Source organism: Miniopterus schreibersii (assembly GCF_964146895.1).
Source record: "Miniopterus schreibersii genome assembly, chromosome: 1".
Lineage (NCBI taxonomy): Eukaryota > Metazoa > Chordata > Mammalia > Chiroptera > Miniopteridae > Miniopterus > Miniopterus schreibersii.
In genome coordinates, this window is record NC_138101.1 from 44,366,676 (window position 1) to 44,394,235 (window position 27,560).

The 27,560-nt window shown below is 33.9% G+C and overlaps 1 protein-coding gene across 3 annotated transcripts in view; it reads right to left on the minus strand.

Moving 5' to 3' along the window:
* Positions 1-278: 278 nt before the first annotated feature.
* Positions 279-27,560, minus strand: part of CNOT6L (CCR4-NOT transcription complex subunit 6 like) — a 95,025-nt gene continuing 67,743 nt past the window's right edge. For all 3 annotated transcript variants that reach the window (XM_081135444.1, XM_081135445.1, XM_081135443.1), the window contains exons 6-12: positions 25,313-25,381; positions 22,514-22,671; positions 19,743-19,897; positions 12,206-12,357; positions 8,612-8,839; positions 7,945-8,147; positions 279-2,918 (exon numbers count right to left, since the gene is read on the minus strand). In XM_081135444.1, coding sequence (XP_080991570.1) covers positions 2,706-2,918; positions 7,945-8,147; positions 8,612-8,839; positions 12,206-12,357; positions 19,743-19,897; positions 22,514-22,671; positions 25,313-25,381 — 1,178 coding nt within the window. In that variant the 3' untranslated portion in view covers positions 279-2,705. The remainder of the gene's footprint in view (positions 2,919-7,944; positions 8,148-8,611; positions 8,840-12,205; positions 12,358-19,742; positions 19,898-22,513; positions 22,672-25,312; positions 25,382-27,560) is intronic.

Genomic DNA, 27,560 nt, shown 5'->3' on the forward strand with positions numbered 1-27,560 from the left:
AGGGAACAAAGGGTGAAGGGTGTGTGAAAGTTGGGCAGTAGGCTAAAGGGAAACCGTGCACATGAAATTTGGGTCACCATGCCCCAAGTAAGTGTGCCACCCAAAACATAACACAATTACCTACTTCAACAAAGCTACTACCAACATTTACTAAACCACATTAAAAATACACAGGATAATGAATGGTCTGAAAGAGTGCATTTGGAAGCAGAGAGAACCCAATTACACACCTTCCTGCAACAGAGTGCCTCAATCATACACAAAATAAACTTAAGCTGTTTACAATGTTTCCCAAATTTTTTTATTTTTCCCTCTACATTTAACTATTAAAAAAGTTTTTTATTAATAAATGGGCTCCTCTGTGGTTCATATACAATCATAAGTGAACTTTAAATTCCATTTTATACAAACATCTCAAAAAATATTGGGAGTGAAGTATGGTAGGAAATATTGCTCACATTGCTAATTAACATGCGTATATGAAAGGAGGAAAATGTTTTGTTAGTGCATATACCTCCAGAGCAGAAAACCCACTCAAAACAAAAGATTTAAAATAAAACATACAGTAGCTGATTACAAAAAAAGGTAATGTCCACAAAATTAAGTTTTTCATGCTATTCTACTTTCCAGTACTATGCTTCAGGTAATCAATTTGCATGGCTAGATGTTGAATGCTTGAGGTATATAACAAGGGATACCTGCACACTGAGGAAAATCTGTCATCTTAAGGGTTGTCTCTTTGTGTGTTTATTTATTCTGGTACTTTAACATTTTTAAAAGAATATTTTACTTACATCAAACTTCACTCAACTACAATGACATTCCAATTTTAATAGATGACAAACAATGCCTCATCACTAGGCACTTTTAAAAGGGAGTTTAGGCTTTACAGAAACCTTCTGATGCAATCCCATATATGATATTACACCATCCCACCACCCTCATTCCACTAAAATTACCCTTCAGGGAAATATTATATTATATAGCCTGATTAATTTACTATGGAAGAAATTAGTATGAAATAACCAAAGGAAAAGCATCATTTAAGACTAATAAAACAGCCTAAGATGTCAGGTTTGAAAGAGGAGACTAATTGTATATATTTAAAACTAATTAAATAATTTAAATTTGACTTGTACTTTATATATTAGTGAGACACAAATATAGGCTATTTTCTTTTAAAATTTCATTCACATAATGGAAAATTTCTTGTTTATTAAAAATATCACATTTTGAGACTAGAAACAGTAAAGTGCATGAAAAGTTTAAAATATAAATTCAGAAAACTCTTATAGCAGCAAAAAAGCAGAATAAAGAAAAACTTAAAAACACAGACACAACCTTTTCCTGTTACTGTGCCATAATTAACATCAAGTAGCCAACCAATTTTCCCCCCAGAAAACAATATTGTCTTCACTGCCTCTTGAGTCACAGATTTTCAACTGGCCCTCATGGGCAAAAAAAGGATTCCAACATATCTAAAGAGTATCAACAGTTGGGAATAAACCAGTAGCTTCTTAATTCAACCCTGACAGACAACAGAAACAAAGATTTAAAGCATATAACGGCCATTTGGCAACTAGAGTCAGGAAAAATGATCCAAGATTTTCAACTACTCCCTGTCCCTCTCCCCTAAATCCTTTCTATTGTCGCCTCAAAAAGCCAAAGCCAAAAGCCACTTGACCTACTTTGGGAAATACATGAAATATTTGAATAGCTTTCCCCTTCTAAAACTTTGCTCAGGGTGTTTTCATTCAGTAGGTTTCTTTTAACATTTGACTATAAGAGCAAAAATGACATAAATCATATAATATGTTTCTCCAGCACAACCAGGCAGTAAAGGGTAGATGGGGATAATGAAAAATACTGGGCACTAATTTTGTGGGCTTCCTAAATATACCAGAAAACCGTATTTTCAAAATGTGTGGTAGTAAAATCACCTGCTGTTTCCCTATAAATAAACTGGAGAGACAGGCTTGGAATTAATACTTCTAATAAGGCTACAACTAAAAGGGGAACAAAATTCAGAGTGATTCCTCAAAAAACAAAAAACCAACAAGCATTTGCCCAAAAAAATGTCATGTGCCGTTAACTGCTTGATTTTGAAAGCATATTGTGCAACCATCCTAAATTTCTCAATTTTTCTTATTATGGCTAGAGGCTATATCATAGTTTATGTACAGATCTAGTAAATTTAAGTGCTTTGTTAATGTGCAAATGATTTTGGGAGCCAAAAATCAGTTTGTTATAATGGAAAACAAAAATTCCAGAAAGTTTTCCCTGCAAGGCATACCATCAAGTTTAAAATCTTACACTTTTTTAAAAATTGCCCTTTATAAAAATGGTTGGCTCATTTGAAACCATTTAAAGGAAAATATTTGTTTTGGGGGGGAAAAACACACTTGTTGGGCCTCGAATTGGTGATTTATCAATTATGAATGCTGACTCCTAATATAATATGAAGAAGGTCCAATTTAAAATCATGTTATAAATTAAAAATTTGGAAAGAGTAATACTTTGGTTCCAGCTCTAGTGCCAAATGATGCCAATATGCACAAAAATGTACAAAATCTTATAGCAAACACATAATGAAAGGAACCTGAAGAAGCAGCTTAAGGATGGCCATACTTCACTCCTACATACTTTGATTTACAACTGTACAGGTCCATAGCAACGGATCCCCGTCTTTGCGGGGCAGTACTCCACTACCTCCGATTAGGCAAGTGAACACCATTGACAAGAGGCAGGAGTGGAGGGTGGAGTTCAAGTTGTGTTAACAGTGAGAAGTGGTCTGAAGGGATGTGTGGGTGTGGACACCCAGTGATGTTGTTCTCAACCAGCCATTGAGGATCTAAAGGCCCCAGGACACCAAGCACGTTCATATGAGTCTTGGAATAGAAAATGTAGTCAATCACGCCCTGAAAAGAGATTAGGGTTGGGAAAAAGGAGAAAAATATATGCTTAGAAAAAAGAAACACTTAAGATATATAAAGAACAATCCATAATTTGCAAAAGCCAAATACCTGAGTGACCTGTACTTCTGGTTGTCTTAACAATGGGTAAAATAAAGCTCAAGTCTTCAATGGGTATTACGTGAAATAAAGGTGGTTAAATAGGGAAACATAGTGCCCTACTGAAATCACAAAGTCTTACACTTGTGCATAAATGATAAGCAAACTGAGAAGCTAAGCACCCCAAATTATTTCTACGCATCTTTAGAATTTGCTTGCTTGGGTTAGTAAAATCTAACATATCAGTATAATCATTATAGAAATTGCAATAATTCTAATAGTTACAATAAATAAAAAATAAGGATTTTATATGAATACATATATAATTAATGAAAAGGTATCCCTCAAATTAATTCCTTTAATGATAACTGGAATTATTTTCAATTATTTGCACATCAAGATATCCAAATACATCTGAAAGCAGCCATGGTAAAGCACCTTTTCAGAATTGTTAATCCTAGTTCAGTTTTCCCCTATTTGTTACATACATACAAAAAACTGCATACAGTTAATTGTTCTAATCTGATCTTTAGAATACTCATTTTCACAAATCCTGGTATACTCTAAATTCTGGATTCCTTCCTTCCTAACAATACCTTAGCAAAAAATATTCATCAGGAACCATATATATTATCAGTTGTCTCTCTCAGAGTTTGTCTGATCAGTAGATTTCAAAACTATCCTGCTTTTACTGCCCCAGGCTGTGTATGCAAGAGTAAAGTCAAATTTACTTCCTACCCATATCAAGAGAGCCTGAGCCTGGCAGGCATGGCTCAGCGGTTGAGCATTGAACTATGATCCAAGAGATCGAGGTTTGATTCCCAGTCGGGGCACATGCCAGGGTTTCGGGCTCCATCCCCAGCAGGGGGCATGCAGGAGGCAGCTGGTCAATGACTCTCTCATCACTGATGTTTCTCTCTCTCTCTCTCTCCCTCATCCTTCCTCTCTCTGAAATCAATAAAAATATATTTTTTTAAAAAAAGAGGGGCCTGAGCCCCAAGCATGAAGAATCATCTCCAGACCTGGAAGTATCTATTTACAAATACTATAAATAATGAGTTTCAGCTAATATTTTATATGCTTCACAGTGAAATGAGATACTTTATGAAAAAAAAAGGAAAAAAAGAAAAAGAACTTCTAATTTAAAAAAATTGTATCATAAAATTCTGAGAATAATTACCTTAGTTTTCTGATTTTGACAGGGCCAAGACCAAAATAATAAAACAGTTCTTTAACCTTACTTTATCACAAATTAAGAAACCTACTTGAATCTACAAGTGGACTTTCGGCCACTAATACTCCAAGTCCAAACAGTCAAATCATATTAGTACTAGGTATTATCCCTTCATTTGGTTAGTCTACTTTTGCAGTGACATTTTAGAAAAAAGGTTAACAAGGGTCAGAGTGGTCTTATTTTTCTTTATGAGACTACCATTTTCTTCAGCAATAAAGTAAACAAAACACAAATAAAATATTCTCAATTACTTATGTTGAATAAAACCTCCTATATTCTATCACTTTATTAGACTGTCATTATGCACACCAGGTGCTAGTTAGAATCCTCTGCAAACACAGGCCCCAAGAAAAATGTTAGACACTCCAGAAAGTAAGATTTTTTTTTTAAACAAATTCTTAATGTTTTTATTAAATCTATTGGTGTGACACTGGTTAATAGGATCATATAGGTTTCAGGTACGGATTTCTGTGACAAGATCTGTATCTTGCACTGTGTGCCCACCACCCAAAGTCAATTAAGATTTAATTGGCGTAATAGCTTGTAACTATTCCTTGGTTTAAACATCATAGAGTAAAAACCTCTTATCAAAACATTTAGCAAGATCATGTCTGTGAACCTGCCCAAATATTTGTGCATATGCACATACATTTGTCCACTGTATCATCTTCACAAAGGAGGTTACAGACTGATTCTTAACCTTTTTTGATTCAAACTGTTTCTTTTTTTATAAAAGACTATAATATGGAAAAGTAGCCTTTATATTAGTAAAGACTATATTAAGTCTGTAGACCTGTATTTGGGAAAAACAATAAAAATAGCTTACGAGCTAGCATTATGCTAAGCTTTGTTTTGTAAAAAAAAATGTTAGAAAATTATAAAAAATATTTTTCATAATTTAACAAAGATTTACTACTTGACATAGGAATACTGTCCTTTTTCATTAAATGGTTCAGGCACACCCTTAGATTCAGGCAGAGCAGGGTGGGGAGAGCAGCAGCAGAAATTCTGAATTAAGCTGTTTATTCAACTTACGGACTGAATGTTTGTGTACCCCCCAAAATTCGTACGTTGAAATCCTAACTCCTAATGTGATGATTTTAGGAGGTGGGGCTTTGGGAGGTGATTAGGTCATGAAGGTGGAACCCTCATGACTGTGATTAGTGCTCTATAAAAGAGAACCCAGAGAACACACTCACCCTCTCCACCATGTGAAGATATAAGATATAGCTGTCTGCAACCCAGAAGAGGGCCTTTATCAGAACCTGACCATGCTGGCACCCTGATCTTGTACTTCCTGCCTCCAAAACCAGGAGAAATAAATTTCTGTTCTTGTATAGGCCATACATTCTATGGTACTCTGCTATAGCAGCCCAAATTCACTAAGATACCTGGTCTGCAAGTAATTCTCCTAACTGTTTACCCTTTGGGTCCCTCCAAATCAGTTCTAGATTAAATGAATCTGAGTTCTAAGTACCACTTTTCTAGATTTCTAACTTATTCAAGGACTGATAAAGTAAACAAATGCTAAGTCAAGTAAATAAAATTTAACAACACTCCACTGATGCAATGGCAGGACATTGCATTTGGATCTGTATTTAATGCTAGTCACAGGACATTTTTATCTTTGTCGTTACCTATCCTTTTTCACTGACTGCTTTTAATATTGGTATATAACTATTTCCCATATATGCCTCTTTTCCACAGATTTCTATACCTCTCCTTTCTCCTCCTATCCCACATATTGAAACAGCAAACAGTCTCTGAGCCATGTACTTTTGGTTCTTTAACTATACTTATTTGGGCAATGTAAATGGTTTGATGAGAATATTAAAAAATTTTTTTTGGTATGTTTTTATTGATTTCAGAGAGAGGAAGGCAGAGGGAGAGAGAAATAATGAGAGTCATTGATTGGCTGTCTCCTGCACACCCCCTACTCGGGATCAAGCCCACAACCCAGGCATGTCCCTGTCCGGGATTTGAACAGTGACCTTCTGGTTCATAGGTCAGTGCTCAACCACTGACCCACACTGGCCAGGCAAGATTTTTGATTTAGTAACACATGTACGATCTTTTGAAAAACAACAACAAAGGATTTCAAAACAATTCAAATGACTGAGATGAATAATATCCCAAATTTTGTTTCTCTAATTTTAACTTTATGAGCAAGGCAAAAGTAACCTTTATGAAAGCCTAGATGAGGTAGAAATGATTTGGTCTTTTTACCTACACAAATACCAAAACAACAATACAAGTTGTAGAATTACTAACACTTCCTTTGGGGAACTTTATTTTAGGTTTACTGGGATTGTGCTGGCAGAGATGTATTACACTCTGTGTCTGTGTTTGATATATATCACTATAGTAACAAAAATAGGAATTAACCTACAGCAAACTGTGTATCATTAAACCTGGAGGTTTTCCTTTAAGCTTACACAAGACTAACAGTGTGCTAGAGTCAGCGAGTACCTGCTTTCTTAGCACTTCATCCAAACTGTGTTCAATGGTATTATGTTAGGAGCTTGAAATCTTCTACAGTGAGAGTACTTACACCACAGAAATCAGCAAACACTACAAATTAGGGCTTAATTTTCCCAGAAAACTAGCTATTAAGTATTTACTAGCACATCACTGCATACGAGTGATTTGAACAAAACCAAGTATTGCTGGATAGTATTGTCTACTCTAACAGTAAAAATACTAAAAATTAGATTTAAGTTCTCAACAATTTTTTTCCACTTCATGATTACAAAAGCAGACTAGTTATATTAGTACATGACTTTCCTTTCTTTTTCCTAGTATTTGTTCCTTTTAAAGGGTCTAACAAGCACTGAAAATGGAAAAAGGTTACTGGACATGTGTAAGAGCCCATTTCATAAATTTCATTTGGTATTTTGTTAAATTCCCTCTAGGCTTTTTACACTAAAACACTTTTTTCCAACATCTGCATTTTTTTTTCCAGGACAGTTTAAGATTTTAGGATAGATGCCTGAAATGCTGGAAAATCAAACAGGCACAACAGAAGAGCTGTAGGCAGAGAGAATGATCAGAAAATTAGCAAACAGAAAAGAATTAACTACAGAAAACCACTAGTCAATCTTTCTAAAGAACAACTGGTCTTGCACAATAGGCCCTCCATGGAAATATTTTTCCTATTATTAAGCTGGAGTGTTCCACTGCTGAGGAATATTTTATTATGACTACATGGATGTAAAACAGACCCTAAGTACAACCATCTCCCAAAGGAACCTAAATAACTTAAAGATAAATACAATGAAAAGTACTTAGAAAATTTTGAGAGAATACTATATAAATTCATTCAAGGTAAATTTAGTCATATCAGGTTGCTTATTATTTGGATCCTTATTGAGAGTTAGGGATGGTATGAACTGGTGAAATTTAACTGTATTAATAAATGCAAGTGCTTCCAGTGCCTGGCACATACTAAGCATTTTGGGATTTTTTGCTGTTATCAAATATTATTTGAAATTTGAACAATTAAGGGTTTAAAAAGAATTCTTAAGTCAACAATAACAATCACAAAACCTAACAAACCTCTTTACATTGAGGTGCATACTTAGCCAAGACATACTAAGAATCTAAAAATTCCTGAAGATGATGCAATTAAGTATAATATAAAACTCTTGTCATGTTTATATTTGAAATAACTTCTATAGCAGCCCAGAACAAACCACTCACTTTGAAATCAAAGGTGTAATTGGTGTAAGGCATCAAGTTATTTTCATAGGCGCTCTTCAGTTGGAAGCCATGTGTGATTCTCCCTTCTGAGCTTCCATTCTTTCCATTGCAGCTGAAGTTCATAAGACACTCATTGTACCTTAGTTCCTTGAAGTCTTTATGGTTATCGGCTACTCCTCCATTGCTTAAATATTCCACAACACCTAGTAGAATAAAGATGGAAGAAACAATACCATTTAGCATTTAGACCAAACACAAGATTTCATGGCCATAATTCATTGCCAGGTGGATGTACCTGGTTCAGAGTGCTTTTTACTAAGTTAAGCAATATGAAATTGCCTTTTTGTTGTTGTTTTAAAAAAAAAAAATCATTTCATCCGGCCAGGAGTGCTCAGTGGTTGCACATCAACCCATGAACTGGGAGGTCAGGGTTCGATTCCCAGTCAGGGCACATGCCCGGGTTGCAGACTCAATCACCAGTAGGGGGCGTTCAGGAGGCAACTGATCAATGACAGCTCATCATTGATGTTTCTATCTCTCTCTCTCCCTCCCCTTCTCTCTCTGAAATCAATAAAGATATATTTTTTAAAAAAGTTAAGAGCTAGCTGGTCTTTCAAGTACAAGTAAAAGAAAACTGAAAGCAATAAGGAAATGATGTTATACATACCTGAATCTGGCAATGAGTTAAGATCTGCACATAGCACCAGCGGGATGGAATTAGGATCTGCGGTTGGGCTGCCAGGCCTACTAGAAGCTTTCTCCAGAATGTTTTTCACCTCTGAGACAAACATCATGGTCTGGATGAGTTTCACATCAGAATACTCTGGGTCCCAATGCATGTGGGCATTTGCCACGATAAGCAGCTGTTTGTCTGCAGCATGAATAGGCTTCACACCTAAATTTACACATTAGAAGAGGAGGGTAGTTATGCTTTATGTACCAAAGCAGCAGCATCTGAAGGTTTTTTTCCCCCAACCCAGAGCCACTTCTTTATCTTTTCCATTAATTTATATTGTCCCCTTTATCTCATACATAGTTCTCAGAAGCTAAAGTGCTGAGATTCTGGTAATCCCAATATAGGAATTACTCTAGATCAGGGTTGGCAAACTGTAGCCCGTGGGCTAAATCTGGCCCTACAGTTTATGTGAGCAAAGGCTGCTTTTACATTTTAAACGAGTTCTACAAAAAAAATTTTTTTAAAGACTGCACTAGAGGTCACATGTGGCCCCCAAGGCCTAAAATACTATCTGGACCTTTATAGAAAGTTTGCTGACCCCTGCTCTATATGCCTAAATTAGGAGTTATGCCAGGATGCAACCAATATTTGATTATAATACCTTGACTTGCTGACTTCTTAGTGTAAAGAAGCACTTTAAATATCTGTCATTTAAATATCAATATAACCTACTGAGGCAGGTCTTCAGTTATTTGAGTTATCTAAACCTTAATTTAAATTCTTCCTGCAGCTCAATACTTGTTCATCTTGTATTTCCTGAGCACATTAGTGATAGGTCAATAATGAAAAAGTAGTAACATTAACCTATACAAAATAAAATGAGGAAGTGAATTTCCTACCAAAACAAATTCATACCATACACCCAAAAGGTCATCTAAAAAATGAAAATAAGGGAACAGTGTGCACTCAGTCAGGACACCTGGGTTTTCTACCTGGCTTTATTACTAATTATTTTGTGTGGTCTTGGGCTAGCTACTTTTTGGTGCTTAGTTTCATTTGGACAATGAAGATATTCAACTAGAAAATCTCTAAAGTTCTTTTTTCCTTAAAATTCTGTTCTTTAACTTTGTCAAAATAAATGTTAGCATAGTACTTTCACAATGGCAGACAGGATAATACATTAAAAACTGAAAATTAAGGCATAAAGCTCAATATGCATGATATGATGCCATTTAAGTAAAACTACATACATATATCCTTTTTTTTTTTTTTTAATATATCTTTATTGATTTCAGAGAGAGGAAGAAAGAGACAGAAACATCAACGATGAGAGAGTCATTGATTGGCTGCAGCCCACAACCTGGGCATGTGCCCTGGCCGGGAACCAAACCCCAGTTGCCTAGATCCTAGGTCCACGCTCAACCGCTGAGCCACACCTAGCAGAGCCATACATATATCCTATATGTTAGTCATGTGTAAGAAATGAACAAGAGCTACTCCTACAGAATATGAATAAGGGGCCCTCTCACTTTTTATATATTTTTGCACTGTTAGAAAATGAGTGAACATACAAAATTAATTTTTCTATTGAAATTTCTATTAATGTCTCAAACTTTTATATATATATTTTAAAAAACTGCAGGAAAAGACCTAATTTTCTATGACTACTATTTTTGGAAAGTCCCCTTCCATCTTACTAAGCTATAATTATCTTTGAAGTATCTGTATCTGTTATATGTGACAGAAATACAGTGGAACCTCGGTTCTCAAAGGCTGTTCAAGAAACGATTTGTTCAAAAACCGAATCGTTTTGTCCTATTAGAAGCAATGTAAATTGAATTCATCTATTCTGGACCCCCAAATAATTCCCTGCTTTAACCTTTCTCAATTGCCTGTGATTGTTGTTTTGTAAGTACTTTCATACCCTTAGCAACACCACAACTCTCAATAGTTTCTTTGTTTTAAAATTGTGCAAATCATCAATTTTGCCATGCCATACTTAGTAGTCAGATCAGACATGCAAACGCCCCCATCATATTTTGCAATTATTTCATTTTGAAGTTCTATCATTGTTCTCAGAACTTTCCTTTTAACTTTGCTGCTATCACTAACCTTCTTAGGACCCATGGTTACTTATTGTACATATTTCATAATAATAAGCAGCAACAAAAAACCCTGAAAATATTCACAGCACAATTTCCTGAGATGTTAACACGAGGTTTAGTGGTGAACTGAGTCATACTCGTGCATTCTCTTCTTTGTAGCCTGAAAGACGCATGACTGATCACACAGGTATCAGCATGAAAGGGTTGTCCAGTGGAGAACTGAAGTTTTGTTTAACAACCAAGACATTTTTTCAGTGAACTGGGTTGAGAACAAAACTGGTCAAGATGGGAGACGTTTGAGAACCAAGGTTTGTTTGACTGTAGTCATTTTCAAAGCAATTTGATCATAGGATAAAACCTGCAGCCAAAATTCTCTAAGCTTTTTTCTTTTCCTAGAAGTTTTATAGTGTCACTTTTGGCTGTAGATTAAATAAATATTCACTGTATTAAATATTAAAAACTTGACCCTTCAAAGGGGTCATAAGCACTTTTATAATATTAAACTCTTCTTCTAGGAGTACAAGAGTGACAAAGATCAGAATATGTATATGTCCACTGTATAATTTATAGTTACTCTTATGCAAATTAAAAGAGTAAAACTCCAAAAGAAATTCAACTTTCACATTACCAGAAAAAAAAAGGTACCAAATTCTTGAGAAGAATGAGACTGGAAAGGATATAAAAGTAGGTAAAAATGGAGAGGCTATAGAGAAGAAAATTTAAAATATCCTATCAAAGATTGTCTTTGATGATGGATAAACTGAGTAACGGCAAAACAAAAGGAGGCCTGGCAGGTATACGTGGCCTGAATAATTCAAATAAATACTCCAGGCAAAAAGCCCTTTTCTTCTGCAGCTAGCAAGAACAAAAGAATTATAAACAAAAGCCCTGATGTGTTCTTACTCTTGCCTAAAGTATAGTTAAATAAACAAGGAAATGCTCAGAGGCAGTCTGTAGAAAGGGGGAGGAAGGTCTGGAAATGCAAAGAACATAATGAGTTTCTGACTTTGATGGAAGCTATAAAAAAATCTAAAATACAAAAGAAAAGTAGCAGGTAGATAAAAGATCTGGCTCTTACCCTGACAATGACTGATATATAACAAAGAAATTAAAGAAAATGTGCCAAGTACTTAACCTTAAAGACAAAAGCTTTTATTCTCAAGAAGCTAAAAATATGAAAAGAACCAACTCATCATAATTTCCAAATTCAGCCTATCTAAAACATTTCCTATTTCAAATAACCTTTGGAATTAATGGCATATTAAAGACTTTTCCTTTTTACAGATTACCTGGTAATATCCCAAGAAATATATGAGGCTTTACACAATTAGTGCTATTTTCCTGCCACTCTCCCTGAACTTTCCACAAAAGACAAGAAAATAAGTGCAATTAATAACAGCAAGATTCTCTGCACTTGTTTGAGACGGGAAAACTTGGGATGGTGTTTATTTTTAGTAAGAGTATTTTAAACTGCACTCACCTGCTCCAAATAGTTCCTTGTGGACCTCTAATACCACAGCAACACCAATATTATCCTTTGTCATCACTCTGTTCAGCATAGCTTCGGATCCATCTGAATTAGCCATTGCCACTTGGTTAAATTCCACTGTATGCTTCTGCACCAATGTAAATCTACAAGGTACAATGCATTATTATTATGATATCATGTACTTGGACTACCATGGTAAAAAAACACAAGATACAGACACTATTCACTGTTTCCCTAATCATTCCTAGCAGCAAGGGGCCATGTAATACAGGTCTGGCCAATGAGATGTAAAAAGTCTAATTACCTACCGTAAAAACTTTCTTGGAAGCACCACCTAGTAATGATGGCATGTTAATTCCTTTGCCCTTTTATACCTTTGTCCATATGGTGAAAAGCAGTAGCACAAAAGCCAAACCACTATAGATGGGGAAGCAGCTGAACCAGTTCTGGATTGCCATTTCTAGATTTCTTGTGTGAGAAAATTACCCTTCCCCCATTTCTTTAAGCTATTGTTGGAATTTCTGGTATTTAAAGGTGGACAGAACCTTAACTAAGTCAGCAAGTTAATGAGAAAGAACAGAATAAAATCCACCTAACCTGTTCGCAGTTTTATTCTCACTTCAAGAGATTTATCAGGAAGATGCAGGAATACACCCTTATCTTAGCTAAGGAGAAGCCAATTTTTCCATCTGGCTTTTACTAGAAAGATGGAATGAGATGTATGTAAGTGTTCAGAGAAACTGCGTCTATAACACGAAGAATGACTCTCCCTGTGATTATAGCTTCTGCACTAATGGTATTTTCTTTCTTTAGTGCCAAATTAAGTATTGTAGAGCTGTAGGGCTTAACAGAACCAAGTCTAGCACTGACATTTAATAGCAATACGACCTCGGTCAAGCTATTTAACTTCATTCTGCCTACTTTTATTAAGACCATGAAATATTTATAAATGGCCAAAACCTACTAAATATACTGTCTACTTTTCACTCTGTGTTAAGTGGAGAGAAGACCTCTTTGTTCTTGTAACAGACTCCCACCCTACCTTCTAGCTTTGAAACAGAATCATGCCTACAAATATTGACTAAAATCTTATTATGTTGCAGGACACTGTTCTAGATGAAACAATACTCTTCTCCCCGGTCCAATTCTGAATGTATCTGATACGCTCAGAAGAAATAGAAGGTTTAGTCATGTGCCTAATCCTAACCTAGAGTGATTAAAGGGAGTATAGTTTCCATCCTCTACTCTAAAGAGGTGACCTTTAAAAGAAACATGACGGATCTAGAATTACCTGGGTGAAGAATGAGATTAAAAGCATTCCAGATAGAGGAAGAAGTGAAAGGCCCTGAGACAGCAAAGAGCTTTGTATGGGAAAGAATGGAAGGTTATAAGATGATGTTGGAGATGAGAGGAAAAGGAACAACAAGCCCCCGTCCAGTGACCCTGGTTGGAGATTCGTCCTGTACACCAAAAAGGTTACAGGCTCGATTCCTGGTCTGGGCGCTGTGCACATGGGAGACAACAGATTCATGTTTCTCTCTCACATCGATGTTTCTCTCTCTCTCTCTCTCTCTGAAATCAATGCACAGCCTCAAGTGAGGATTAAAAAAAGAGAGAGAGAGAAACAACAAGGTTCTAAGCAAGGACATGATACTGGATTTATATTTTTTAAGATCACTCCAGCTGCTTTGTGGAAAATCGGTTATAAGAACCAGAGTGCTAATTATGAGATTAATTAGAAAGTTTCTGAGGTTGATTGGATGACAGTTGATGGTGGCGTGAACTAAGGCAAGAGAAATAAAGAGAAGTAGGCTGATTCATATGTCCTATAGGTAAAATCACCCATCCTCCATCAGACTTTTTCAAATGCCTTTAAGCAGTGGAATACCTTTTCCAAACAATTTCTGATAAGAATCCCATATATAAAACAGAACAAAGTAGTATCATGTTTAAATAAATATAAATCACTAAAAACAATGAGTCTGTTTTGATGAATATAAAAATTTAAAATGAGAGTTACAATGATAATTACAGTCTTACATTAGTCAGTCTTAGTATCCAATTTATTTATGCATTTTGTTTTGGTTACATGGTATTGATAAAAATCCTGACTCACATACACACAGATACAGTGGTAAATAACTGGCCTTGAACTGAGGAAAAAAACAAGCAAGCAGGCAAAAACTCAATTCAGGGGTCTCTGGATTTGGGTCCTGCTTGGGTTAATTCTCACAGGCCATTTACGTTCCAAAGCTAAAGGTGGGGTCAGCTGAGGATGTCAGGCCTGAAACACAGCTCCACTCTCTATGCCTAATTCTGCTTCTTCCTGTCATTCCTTTCCACAGTTGTTGATCCCTGATAAACTCCTGAACACCAAACTAACTCAGTCTTCTTTCTAAAGAACCAAAATTCCAAGACGCAGTATTACTATTTATCCTCATTACAAAGATGAGGAAAACTGAGGCTCAGAAAGTCTTTTTGAAAAGTGAGATGGTTCATTTATCTCTAATATCCTAGAACTTCTATACTCCAATATTTGTAATAGATTACCCACACCAGTTCTTTAATCATACTTTTGCAAGATCTTTTAGTACAATGGGATATAATTATCTTGATTTGGAAATCTAACTAGTTAAGGAAGTTTAATGACTCTCTTTGGCTTACCAATCTCGTGTTCTTGGTTTGCCAGTCTTCTCTTCACCTGGCCTTAAGCCTTTTCACTTTGAAGATAATTCTCAATAGAGATCATGAATGCAAAATAGAAGTTGTATAGCTCTAATCTCCAATTAATGATTACACAATCCATAATGGGTATATCTGTCCCTCCTTTACAGTACATAATGTTACTTAAAATATCCTTTTTTTTTTTTTTAAATATATCTTTATTGATTTCAGAGAGAGGCAAGGAGAGGGAGGGAGGGAGGGAGGGAGGGAGGGGGGGAGAGGGAGAGGGAGAGAGAGAGAGAGAGAGAGGAGAGAGAGAGAGAGAGAGAGAGAGAGAGAGAGAGAGAGAGAGAGAGAGAAACATCAATGATGAGAGAATCACTGACCAGCTGCCTCCTCCACGCCCCCGACTGGGGATCGAGCCCACAACCTGGGCTTGTGCCCTGACCGGGAATCGAATCCTGATCGCCTGGATCCTAGGTCAATGTTCAACCGCTGAGCCATGACTGGCCGGGCTAAAATATCCTTCTTGTTGTCTTACCACTTTCGCCAAACCTTTGCTTTTTCTTAATTTTCTTGGCAAAAATCATAGATTCATAAACTCTTTTAAAAAATACATTCTTGGTTATTAACTTTTCTTCATTAAAAAAAATACATTCCTTTAAAATGAATCCAGAACAATTATTCAGATTATTAGATGCCTCCAACTACCTCTCCAACTTTCTTTCTTATTAGGTAGGATAATTATTGTATTCCCAACTTTTGACTTTTAAAACTTCCCAATCTTCTTGAGGTATTCATTTTTTAATGTCTTTGACATCCAAAAGTTCAGAAAAATAAAACCAGTTTTCCTAAACAAAGTACACATGTCATTATAACTAACACTCCTTTCCTTGGCACTTAGAAACACTAAAGGAGACAGAGTCACACTCTCAAGTTTTATCATTTCAGCTTCACCAATACAGTCATGCAGTGCTTAGTAATGGGGGTACATTCTGAAAAATGCATAGTAAGGCACCTTCATCACTGTGCAAACATCATAAAGTGTACTTACACAAACCTAAATGGTAGAGCCCAGTGCTCCTAGTCTACAAGCCTGTTCAGCATGGTATTGCATATAACAACACAAGATTAAATCAAGAAAAAGAGAAAATGATGTGATCAAGAGACACAGTAAACATGAGATGTATGAAGCTGCCACATAATGTTTCGCGGCAAACATTTTTTTTTGTAAGTACAAAAAATATACAGTCAAATAATGATAAAAAAGTATAGTAAATATATAAACCAGTAACAAATTAATTATTAGCAATTATTATATACTGTACATAACTGAATGTGCTATACTTTTATAGGACTGGCAGTGCAGTACACTTACTTACACCAGCATCACCATAAGCACATGAGAAATGTGCTGCGCTACTCTATGAGGGCTACGACGCAACTAGGTGATAGAAAATTTTCAGCTCCATTATAATCTTATGGGATAAAAACTGTCGTATTTGCAGTCCATTGTTGACAGGAACATTGCATGTAGCATGACTATAGTTGAAGTAGATAGCTGAGAACCAAGGAAACAAAGAAAGTTCCTTCTTTCCAGTGAGAATTAAGAACACAGCTATATTTCTTGAACTTTAAGAAGTTTTAAAGTTAAACTTAAAGAAGTTTTAATGTACTCTGCTTTTAGAAAATGAGAGTTTCAGCTGTATAGGTAGCTGTAATCTCCTATAACTTATCTTGTTTCTGTGTTTATTTTATAATACATTTATCATTATAATACATTTATAGTATAGTAAGAAATAATGATCCATATTCTATTTATACTACCGTAACAATACTACTTCCTACTTTTCCCTTGTACACACAACCAAATGTAGTCCACTCTGCTTCTACTTTCTGTCTAACAGATTTCCATACAGGTGATATTTTGACATATAGAGGTCTTCCTCCATTCTTTCTATTAGATGTTTCTTTTAAATAAGACATACTGGTTTATAGTTACTTTATACTCATCAAGTCTAGGTAATATGTAAAATATTAAACTTGCCTCTCTATTTCATTTTATTATTCCTACCTGTAGCAAGTACACAGATACTATAAGTATTATTCATGATGCTATTTTATTTTAATCTAAGAATTCTTCTGTACATTCACCTTTAAAAAATCTTATTTTGCTGATGGTCAAATGGATATTAGAGAGATCATATATAATGAAGACTAATATGATCATAAACAAGCAAAAAAGACCCCATCCGATATGATTTGAGAAAGATCATTAGGTTGAATGTTTCTAACACAGGAAGAACATGTCCAAAACAGCCCTTCAAAGAGAACAAAGAAATAACTCAATTTCTTACTATTTTGTGATATAGAAGTAATTTTATGAGCTGTGATGTGATAAAGTTAATGCTGGAGAGAGGACAGTGAACGCCAACTATGAGCAAGCAAAATAATACTGTATAATTTCACTTATATGTGGAATCCAAACAACAAAACAAACAAACAAAACCAAGTAAACTTATAGATAAAGAGAACAACGGATGATTGCCAGAGGGGAGGAAGGTAGGGGCTAGGTGAAAAACAGGAAGGGAAATAAGCAGCACAAGCTTCCAGTTATAAGTCACTGGAATGTAATGCATTGCATAGGCAATATAGTCAACAACATTGTAATAACTATGTATGGTGACAGGTGGTCACTAGACTTATTGCGGTGATCATTTTGTAAGGTATCCAAATGATGCATCTTAGTGTTTCCTATGTAATTCATCTCTCAACTAATTCACAGTATTTTTAAAAATTCAAGCATCAATTTTCAAATTCTCAGTTTTTCCAAGTTTCCTAGATAGCAGGTATAATTGTTAGTTCAAAATCTTAACTACCTGTAGTAAATTACCAAGGCATTTTAGATTTTTCTCTCAAAACCAGGAAGGGAATGATAAAATTTTTCTGTATTATCTTCCTTCAGAAAGAAATAGCAAATGAAAAAAGCTTGATATTAGATATCTCAATGTTATCAGTACTTTTTAAAATATATTATGGTGCTTCAAGTAAATCTGTGTATAAGTAACAAATATCAAATTCAAGGAAATTTTTCCACATGAGGTAACCTTATAAGAGACACAAGTAATATCAGAAGCTCAAATAAGAAGCCTAGAGATTCAGTTAGTACGATGGTTAAAGGTACTGACTCTGAAGCCAGACTGCTCTCAGTGCCTTGTTTTCCTCATCTATAAAAATGAGGAAATACCTCTAATTCCTACCTCTGAGGGTTGATTTAAAATTAAAAAAAATAATTCATATAAATAAAAGGCCTGGCATGTAAACACTATGAAAGTAATTGCTATTATTATTCTAAAATTCGTTTAAAAAATCACCTAGAAGAATTTAGTATATTCTAACCTCAAATAATATAGGGCTGTGTACTAATTATTAATTAAAGTGAGAATATCTCTATTAAAAATTCAAAGAAAAGAGAGGAAAGTAGGTTAAAGTTAATGAAAAGTAGGCCAAGTATCTTTAAAATTCACTGAATTCATTTACTTAAAATAATAAGCTGGTAATATGCCTACATCAATAAAAAACATTTAACTAGCTTTGTTGTAATAGGTATTAAATAGGAAAATAGTCATAAGTATGTATATGCTTATCCTTTGAGTAGATTCTCTAATGTATCAAACCCAAGTAATTCATGAGATTCAACCTCTATCAAACTACACAGTCTTCTATTGAAGATCCTTTCTAATTTTCCACTCAAAAACTGGCAGCCTTTATCAGGCAAAAATATTCTTCTCTCTTTTCCTCATGATGATAACCAAAAGAATCTGCCTCTAACCATCTAGTCACTCAGCCAACATTCAAGAGACACCTTCTGAGCATGTTAGGGCTCTGCACCCTCAAGTAGGAAATGCAGTTCTAAATCCAATGCACCCAACATAATAAACCAAGTGAGAGAGAAATACTAATGTTACAAAGGGCTAGAGAAACAGGAAAATATAATAAAAATATGTTCAGGACTCTTAATAGTTTCAAAGTACCTATCCATTCATTACCTCTTGTAACTATCTCTGAAATAAGCAAGCTGAATAATGTTTTCCAGTTTAAATTCAAGAATATTAAATCACAGAGGCTTCTCTGTAAGATCATTTGTATATTTTGATAAGCAGATTCATAATATTCTCATTTTGACTATACTATAACCAACTATATTAACAGCCCCCCCCCAAAAAAATATAGGTCATGTGCTCTGTACGTCTGAAAATGACTGCCTTCTACTATCCTGTCTTAATCAATCCTTTAACTCCCCACCTTCATAAGCTTTGTGCCTCTCTTCTGTCTTGCCTTATCTATCCTAATGCATATTTCTACCTTATATATCATATTATATCGTGATTTTCTTATATGCTTATCTTTTTCTACTAGACTAGAGCTAAGTGGAATTACTGTCTTGTCTATCTTTGTATTAATTGTGACTAGTACAGTACTTGTCACAAAGCAAATGCTCAGTAGTCAGTGATTAAATGATTAAATAAATGTATGAAATATTAATTTAAAAAGATGGAAAGGTTCATAAAATGATTCTGAAAAGGCCAAATATAAAAAAAATCACAGAAGGAAACTCAAAACTTATTTCTAATCTTAAAAGGCACTAATTACTTTTTTCACACCAAAACTAGTATTTTACTTCATGAAAATATATTTGGAAATATGATTATGACACTATACTCAATTATATGAATTTACTTAAAATTTAATTTTTATATCACTTGCTTTCTAGCTTTTATTTTATAGGATCAAACCAAAGACAATTTCAAATGTGCAATAATTAAAGGAGTTTATACTATTATGCTGTGTTTCCTTAACTCACTTTTCTGTTTTGAAGAATACTGCACAACCGTCCACATGCTTTCTCTCCTGCTCAGACATGATTTTGGCACGTGACTTTGGAGAAAAAAATCCGTCATATCCACGCTCCTTCAATGCTGGCAGAAAGAGAGTGAAGTATTGCTCTGTTTCCACTTCCTGAGATGAAAGAAAAGTTATTGACATGACAGGAAAACTCTGATAAAGATATAAAAATGTTCAGTATTATGAGTGTGATGCGACTGTTAAAACAATTCACATAACAAATACTATCTATCTTACCTTACTGCTAACAGCTGCCATTTGACAATGGCAGCTTTTTAAACCTGAAAGAACCAGATGTTATATGATTTTCTCATGCTCACACAGCTAGTGGGTCCAAAGCCTTTTGACTCCCAATATAGAGTTCATTCCACTATACTTCCCCACTACTGGTAATTAAACAAAGAAAGTTGATCATGTTATATAGATTAAGTTATAGGGAATAGTAAATTTTATATATAAAAAGGTAATTAAAATTTTTTATCTTTCTCAACTGTGGTGGAAAGGAATGACAGCCAAGAGTAAGAAGCTTAAGATCAACATAAAATTCTACTTTAAGGAATTTTTAGGTACCTGAATCCAATGGTCTCTGTTAATTTCATAATTATTAAGTTAGGCTATTTTATTTTTGACCCACAAAGTATTTTTAACAAATCCTTCCAAACAAAAAAAATCAAGATAATGATTTATGTATGATAATGCTCATAACAGAATTTTATAACATGCTGAAATGTCCAACAGTAGGGAAAATGATAAATCAATTAATATATATTCATATAAATAACTGAAGAATTTTAATATAGAAAGTGCATTAAGTTCAATAAACAAGAAACAAAATATGTTAATAGTGTGACATCAACTTTATTTTTAAAATGTATTTGCAAATAAATAAATGCATTAAAAATGTGTACAAGAAGCACTTCAGAAGTTTTAAAACAGCAACTACCTTTGGGATATGAGATTAGGTGTTTTCTTCCATCATTCTTTATATTTTTTCAAAAATTTTAACTTCTCTAGGATTAATTCTTTATAAGGTAGTATTACTTTTATAAGAATAACGTTTTTTTTGGTATATAGTTGTATATGATCTATATTTTTAAAATTAGTTCTTATTAACATATTCAGCCATGTCTACTACCCAGAGCAGATTTTAGAATAATGATTTTAATTTTTTAAATTACTGTTTCTAATAATATAACATTTCTTGCTTTAAAAATTTTTTTTCAATTAAATTTATTAGGGTATTAGTAAGAAAATTTTTTTATTATGGCATTTTTATCCTTCAAACTAAACTTTACATAAGAGTGTGAGGCTATTTTTATTACAAATACTAAATCAAAAAGGAGACAAGTAATAATAATAAGCCTGATTTTGTTTGTCCCCTCGTTTCCCCAATTCTGTGTCAGTCTCAGTGTTCAGAAGAAAACTTAATTTTTGAAGATTTTTATTTCTTATTATTTCCCAGGAAGTCATATAAACCATGGACAACATAAAAATAATCAATCCTGGCTGGCATGGCTCAGTGGTTGAGGGTCGACCTATGAACCAGGAGGTCACAGTTCCATTCCAGGTCAGAGCATATGCCCAAGTTTCAGGCTCGATCCCCAGCAGGGGGCATGCAGAAGGCAGCCAATCAATGACTCTCTCATCATAGATGTTTCTATCTCTCCCTCTCCTTTCCTCTCTCTGAAATCAATAAAAATATATTTAAAAAAGAAAATAAAAATAAATTATCAAGCTGTACTATAAAAAAAATTTTAAAAATAATTTCTTCTCAGGCTATGCTGAAAAGGTGTGAAACTATAACACTTAAAATTCTGAAACACCTTTAAAGCATTTAATATGCTTTGAAAGTTGCTAATACAAAAAATTACTAAAATTACCTAAAAGCTTTCTTGGCTATTCATTACATGAGTGTTGAAAAGAAGCAACGAAATGTATATTTCAATGAAAGGTGCTTCTTCAATTAAACTTATTATAAATAAAGTGTTATAAAACAGGAGAATCTAAATTTCAGAGGTGATTTTTAAAATAACGCAAAACTGCATCATCTGTAGTAAAATATTTTTAAGTGTTTAAATGTTTATTGGTAAGGAACAACTGGGCAAGCAATTTTTTTTTTAAAATTAAGAGTTAAATTTATATTCCTAAAAGACATAATCTTCTGCAGTTCTCTTTTTTGGCAACACCAATAATTTGTGGTTAAGATGAATTGTTAACATGAATAATGCGTGAGATAATTTTCACTTAAAAAATAGTAAATGAGCCCTGGCTGGTATTGCTCACTGGTTAGAGCGCCAGCCCTTGGACCAAAGGGTCGAGGGTTCGATTCCCTCTCAAGGGCACGTACCTGGGTTGCAAATTCGATCCCTAGCCCCTGGTCCGGGCGCGTGCCGGAGGCAACCAATGCATCTTTCACATTAATGTTTCTTTCTCTCTCTCTTTCTCCCCCTCCTTCCCTCCCTTCCACTCTCTCTAAAAATCAATGGGAAAAATATGCTTGGGTGAGGATTAACAACAACAAAAAAGTAAATGAGTGTAAACGGATGGCTGTACTTAGCGAAATAGTTTCACTGTGGAAATTTCTTACATGCTTATTAAAACTATCCATTTTTTATGAGTAAACAATTCCCTTTGAGTTTTGCTTTGAACACAGGATCTCTCCCAGAAGTAAGATCCTTTATTTTCAAGTTCACCTTTAACTTAAAGACAATTCAATTTCTATTGTGTTACCTGAAGACTAATGATATCTGCGTCACAGTTAACAATTTCTTCCATAATTCCCTTTTTCCTGTATTCCCAGTTTAATGCCCAGGATGGGCAATAGCCATATAGCTGCCGGGTGGCGTATTTATCACATAACACATTGTAACACATAACCGTGAATGATGCTAAGAAGTGGGAGAAAAAAACAACAGACAAAAGGGAGAAAATTAGGCAACTTTTTCTAAAGCAATTATTATGTGCACAAGCACACAGGGCACACAAACATACTCAAAATATTATCACTGTGAAATGCCTTGGGCAAGAATGTATTAAATGGTTATCTACTAAAGCTTCACTGGAGTCCATCACACACCAAAGCAATTTTACTAGAATTAGACTAACAGTTCATATTTGAGATTTTTAGGAACTTTATTTTAATAAATAAAAATTAAAATTTTAAATAAGAATGCTAATTTTTTGCACATAATTTGTTGAGTTAAGCTCTATATAAATGAAACAAAAGTAAATTTTAGTTTTATTCTCATTACAGGCTCTAATTTCATTAATTTTATTTAACAAAATATCCATACTTAATATTTCTGTGGACCTCTTACTGTTCTCACTGCTCTGAGCCAGAAGAATATGGACTAACAAAGTTTAGTTATAAGAGAATTCTTTTTGCCAAGTCAAATGTACACTGGTGAAATTAAATTCTCATTTTGAAATGCCTTTGAACTATAAAAGGACTGTGAACAAACTAATAGTTGGGAGAAGATGGTTTGTATTCTTGCTACTAAAAAGTGTGCTCTCAGGACTGGACATCAGCTATCTTAGAAATGCAGAATCTTTAGCTCCACAAAAACCCACTGAACCAAAACCTGCGATTTAACATAATGCTCAAGTGATTCATATGACATGCACATTAGTTTGAAAAACCCTGATTTTTACCAGTAATTCTCTATCCTAGCTGCCCATTTGAATCAGTCTGTAGAGCTTTAAAACAAACAAACAAAAAGCTACTCCATACAAATGAAGTCTGTATATTAGGGTCTGTGTATTTATATTTATAAAAAGTATCCCAGATGATTAGAATGGGCAGACACAGTTGAGAATCACATATTTAAATAAAAGGTGAGATATCCAAGTAATAAAGCAACACTTTATTTAAGCTGGTTCAGATTCAGATGACAATAAAAGAATTAAGAGAAACTTAGTTCAATGGTCCCTTAGGGATTCTGACTGGTGGCAATTTTGTATACTGGTACCTTTTTTCACTATTTGGTACTTATTCTTAGCTTAATAATTAGAATATTGTAGCTATAAATCATCCTTAACCATCACTAGTTATTATACACATCTCCCTATGCACCAGAAGTAAAAGACGTATCTTTTTTTAGCACTCAGATTCTACTCAGGGAAGCACCATACATCTCAAGAAAAATCCATACTAGTTTTCAATAAGGAAAACCCAAGAACACATTACTCTGAGAGTTCAACAACTAATGAAAACATTTTTCTGTTGTTCCTTTTCTTAATGGAAATGTAGGTATGCAATATTAGAAAAGCTTTTCTTCAAGATTATGTTTACTCATGATCGAAAGGGATTACTTTGAAGAACTAGAAAATGGTGTTTTTAATACCAGAAAGAAACAAATTAATTGCACATTAGGGAAGGCTAAATAAAATAAATCTGCCTAACTTAAGGTTTGTAGAAAACCTTATGTATTCTTTTTTTCAGACCATCAATGTGTCTCCTGATAATAGAAATGTTATTTGTGATAACATTGACACAGTGCCTCTTAGGACAGGCTGATACTGTGGCTGTAGACTGTAGTGGTTTTAAAATTATTACTTCTGGAAGACAGAAATGTATTGGTATAACAGTATTTCTCAGTATTATTAAAATGCAAATAGGACCATGACAATATTATACTGCCCACATTTCCCAATACCAAAGCAAATGATTTTTTCTGAATCCTCTTATTTCATAACTTAAAAAAACCTCACAAACAGAAGGGCTTAAAATGTATACAATAAACTGTGATTTCCCCTTTAAAAATTATTAAAGTATCAGTATTCAGTGATTGGTTTAATCTTCATATTAAAACAATAAAATTTTTACTTGTTAATTTTATAATAAACTGAGATACCATGAAAATTACTACTCCTGTGATTAAAAAGAAGCCATTTGGAGAAATACCAATTCATAACAACTTATTAAAACTTATTTTAAGTAGCCCAATCATAAAATGTCTAATAAGCAGTAAAAAGCCCTATAAATGATGTCAAATCAGTATTGGTCTCCACAAAGAGATGAAGGTTTATATTTCCTAAATTACTGCAGTACTAGAAGTGCTAAACCATATACTTAAATTGCTCAAATGCTAACCCTGTACCATTTCTATACAACAGGCCTGGTATCATATTTTGTTTCCAATATAGCAAATACAGACTCAGTCTAAATTATTCTTTCAAAAGTGTTATCAGTCTACCTGCTCAAGAAAGATTAAGTACCTAAGTAGGTTAAAAATTTTCAAAAGAAAATTCATTACTACTCATTTTTCTTACATCTTCCAATATGCTGTAAAGATGCCAACTGGAAGGCTGTAGTACAAGGAATCATTTTAAAACTAAGAGTTACACCATTGTGAAAGACAGGAGATTCTTGTACACAGCCTTAGTGTGGATTTTTTAAAGTGTATTCATCAGTATTTTTATACACCTACCCAGGGGAGGTCAAATGAAGGTCTGTTCATTATATAACAATGCCCAAATGGCATTTTAAGTATTTCTGAAAAAAGTCAAGGAAGAATAAAAACTATTTACCTGATGGCAGAATTTGGTCTCGTTCTTTTAATGTAATCCATGGCCTCGGAGGAAGCTGCTCTGGATGAACTGAAAAACATTTTGTTAACATAAATTAATTTCATGTGTTTCTAAAATCAGTTACCATTTACTCTATAATGTCAAATCAACTTGTGTTCTCTTCACCTGTAATGACCCACACACTGACTTAAAAATATACTGAAATATAATAAAAATTTAGAAGCCAAAGTATTAAGAAGAGCTATACACAAAACACATAACAAATACACAAAAAAGAATATTAGGAAACTCAATGGCATTTCCACTTACATAGTATTTATGGAAAGTAACTATTTAAAACCTGAAGCAGGTTCTTATGTCTTAATTACACATTGACTCAGCCTAAGGTCCAACATATTGATGAACTAAAATACTTAAATATCTTTAAAATAGAAAACAACACATATGAATATATAATAAATTTTTCATTTCCTAATTTAAATATCTCTCTCTCATAATGTCCATGAAAAGCAAGAGATTAAAACTAGACTGTACAGAAAAAGAAAGGCATTGGTTAAACATTAATTGCTCAGATATGGTTATCAATACCATGGAACTAAATACTACCCAACTATCAGATGAAAGAAAATTCACTAAGTTAAGATTTAATTACCTCCTTTTTGTCTTCCTTTTAAAAACATTTTCAATTACAGAACAATTTGCTTCAAGTTATCTGCTCAGAGTATTTACTGGCTGAGAAATGTATTCCTTTAAAACAAAACTCGCCATCTTCATCCAGCCACAGAAATTTTTATGCAAGTATCCAAGACCTTAAAAAGTGTCAGTTTACTAACCATTTTTGTGTCAAAAGTCTACCTAAAGGATGCCTGTTTTAGCATCTATACTTTTCAAAAAATGAAATAAACATCACTTTGTAAAATCTATATATTGCTAGGAAAGGAATGAAAGTAATAAGATGACAAACCATTCAGCTGATTCAACACACTGAATTGTAAAAAATAATCATGCCTGCTAAGAGTGCCATGCCAAAATGACAACTATCTCAAAAACGGAAAGCCCAATACACAAATACACTGAAGGGTAAACATGGTACTTTCTAGCTATAGGGATCCTTATTAGCAAATGGTTAAAAATTCATAAATCAAGAAAATTCTCAAAACAAAACAAGGTGATGTCAACATTTTGGTGCTTCCCAAATCTAAAAATAATACACTTTAACTAATAATACATCACTGTAAGTAAAATGCGTAGTAGTCACTAACATTATCAGAAAAGCCAAAAACAGGATAAGACATTCTATCTCACCAGTAACCAGAAAACAGAAAAAGATGAGATAGTATGTTTTTTTCCAGGTTAACAAAAACATTTTAATTTTACTAATATCTATGGATGGTGATGGTGACAAGAAACACATACATGTACAGCTGATTGGAATATAAAGCTATCTGGAAGGACTGAGTAAATCATCTTTGAAAATTTAAAACATCCACGTCCCTGTGACCAAAAATTCTATTTCCTGGGATCAACCCTATCTGCTTAAAGCAGTAGTCAAATAGATATTCATTACAGCATTGTTTATAATAGCAAAAACAATGGTGAATGGCAAATACCCATTTTACGAAAACTCTGTGCTAGAGTTAAAAAAAAAAAAGAATAGATACATGTATATTAAAGTGGATATATAAAAATCTGTTGAGTACAACAAAAGGAGAAAATATATAATGCTAAAATATGATTTAATTTATTAGAAAAAGTTTTAAAAACATACTTAAGGAGTAATACTATATAATTTCTACTGGTATAATTTTTGGATGTAAAAATGTCCATAAAAATGTCTACAAGGACACACGCCCAACCTAGAAGTATGTTTATTTACATGCTAACACTGGAATTAAAGATAGTGGTCAAAGGAAATTCTAGTTTTAACAGGAATTTTAACATTTTTTTACAATGAGAATAATATATTCAAGGGTGACAGGTACTGAACATCAATTTGTTTTGTTTCTGTATTCTGAAGCCTTTGGTCTTGTTTGTATATTCCACTTTTTAGTGTGGAAAATTTCTAACATATACAAAGGTGTAAAGAGCATCATGCACTGAATCTCTAATATCCATTACCCAGCTTCAATAATTATAAATCTTGATTCATCTATACTTCCACCTATTCCATATTCCCTATTCCCTACACCTGGATTATTTGAAGCCGATCCCAGACATTTCATGTCTTCAATAAATGTTTCAGTATGTA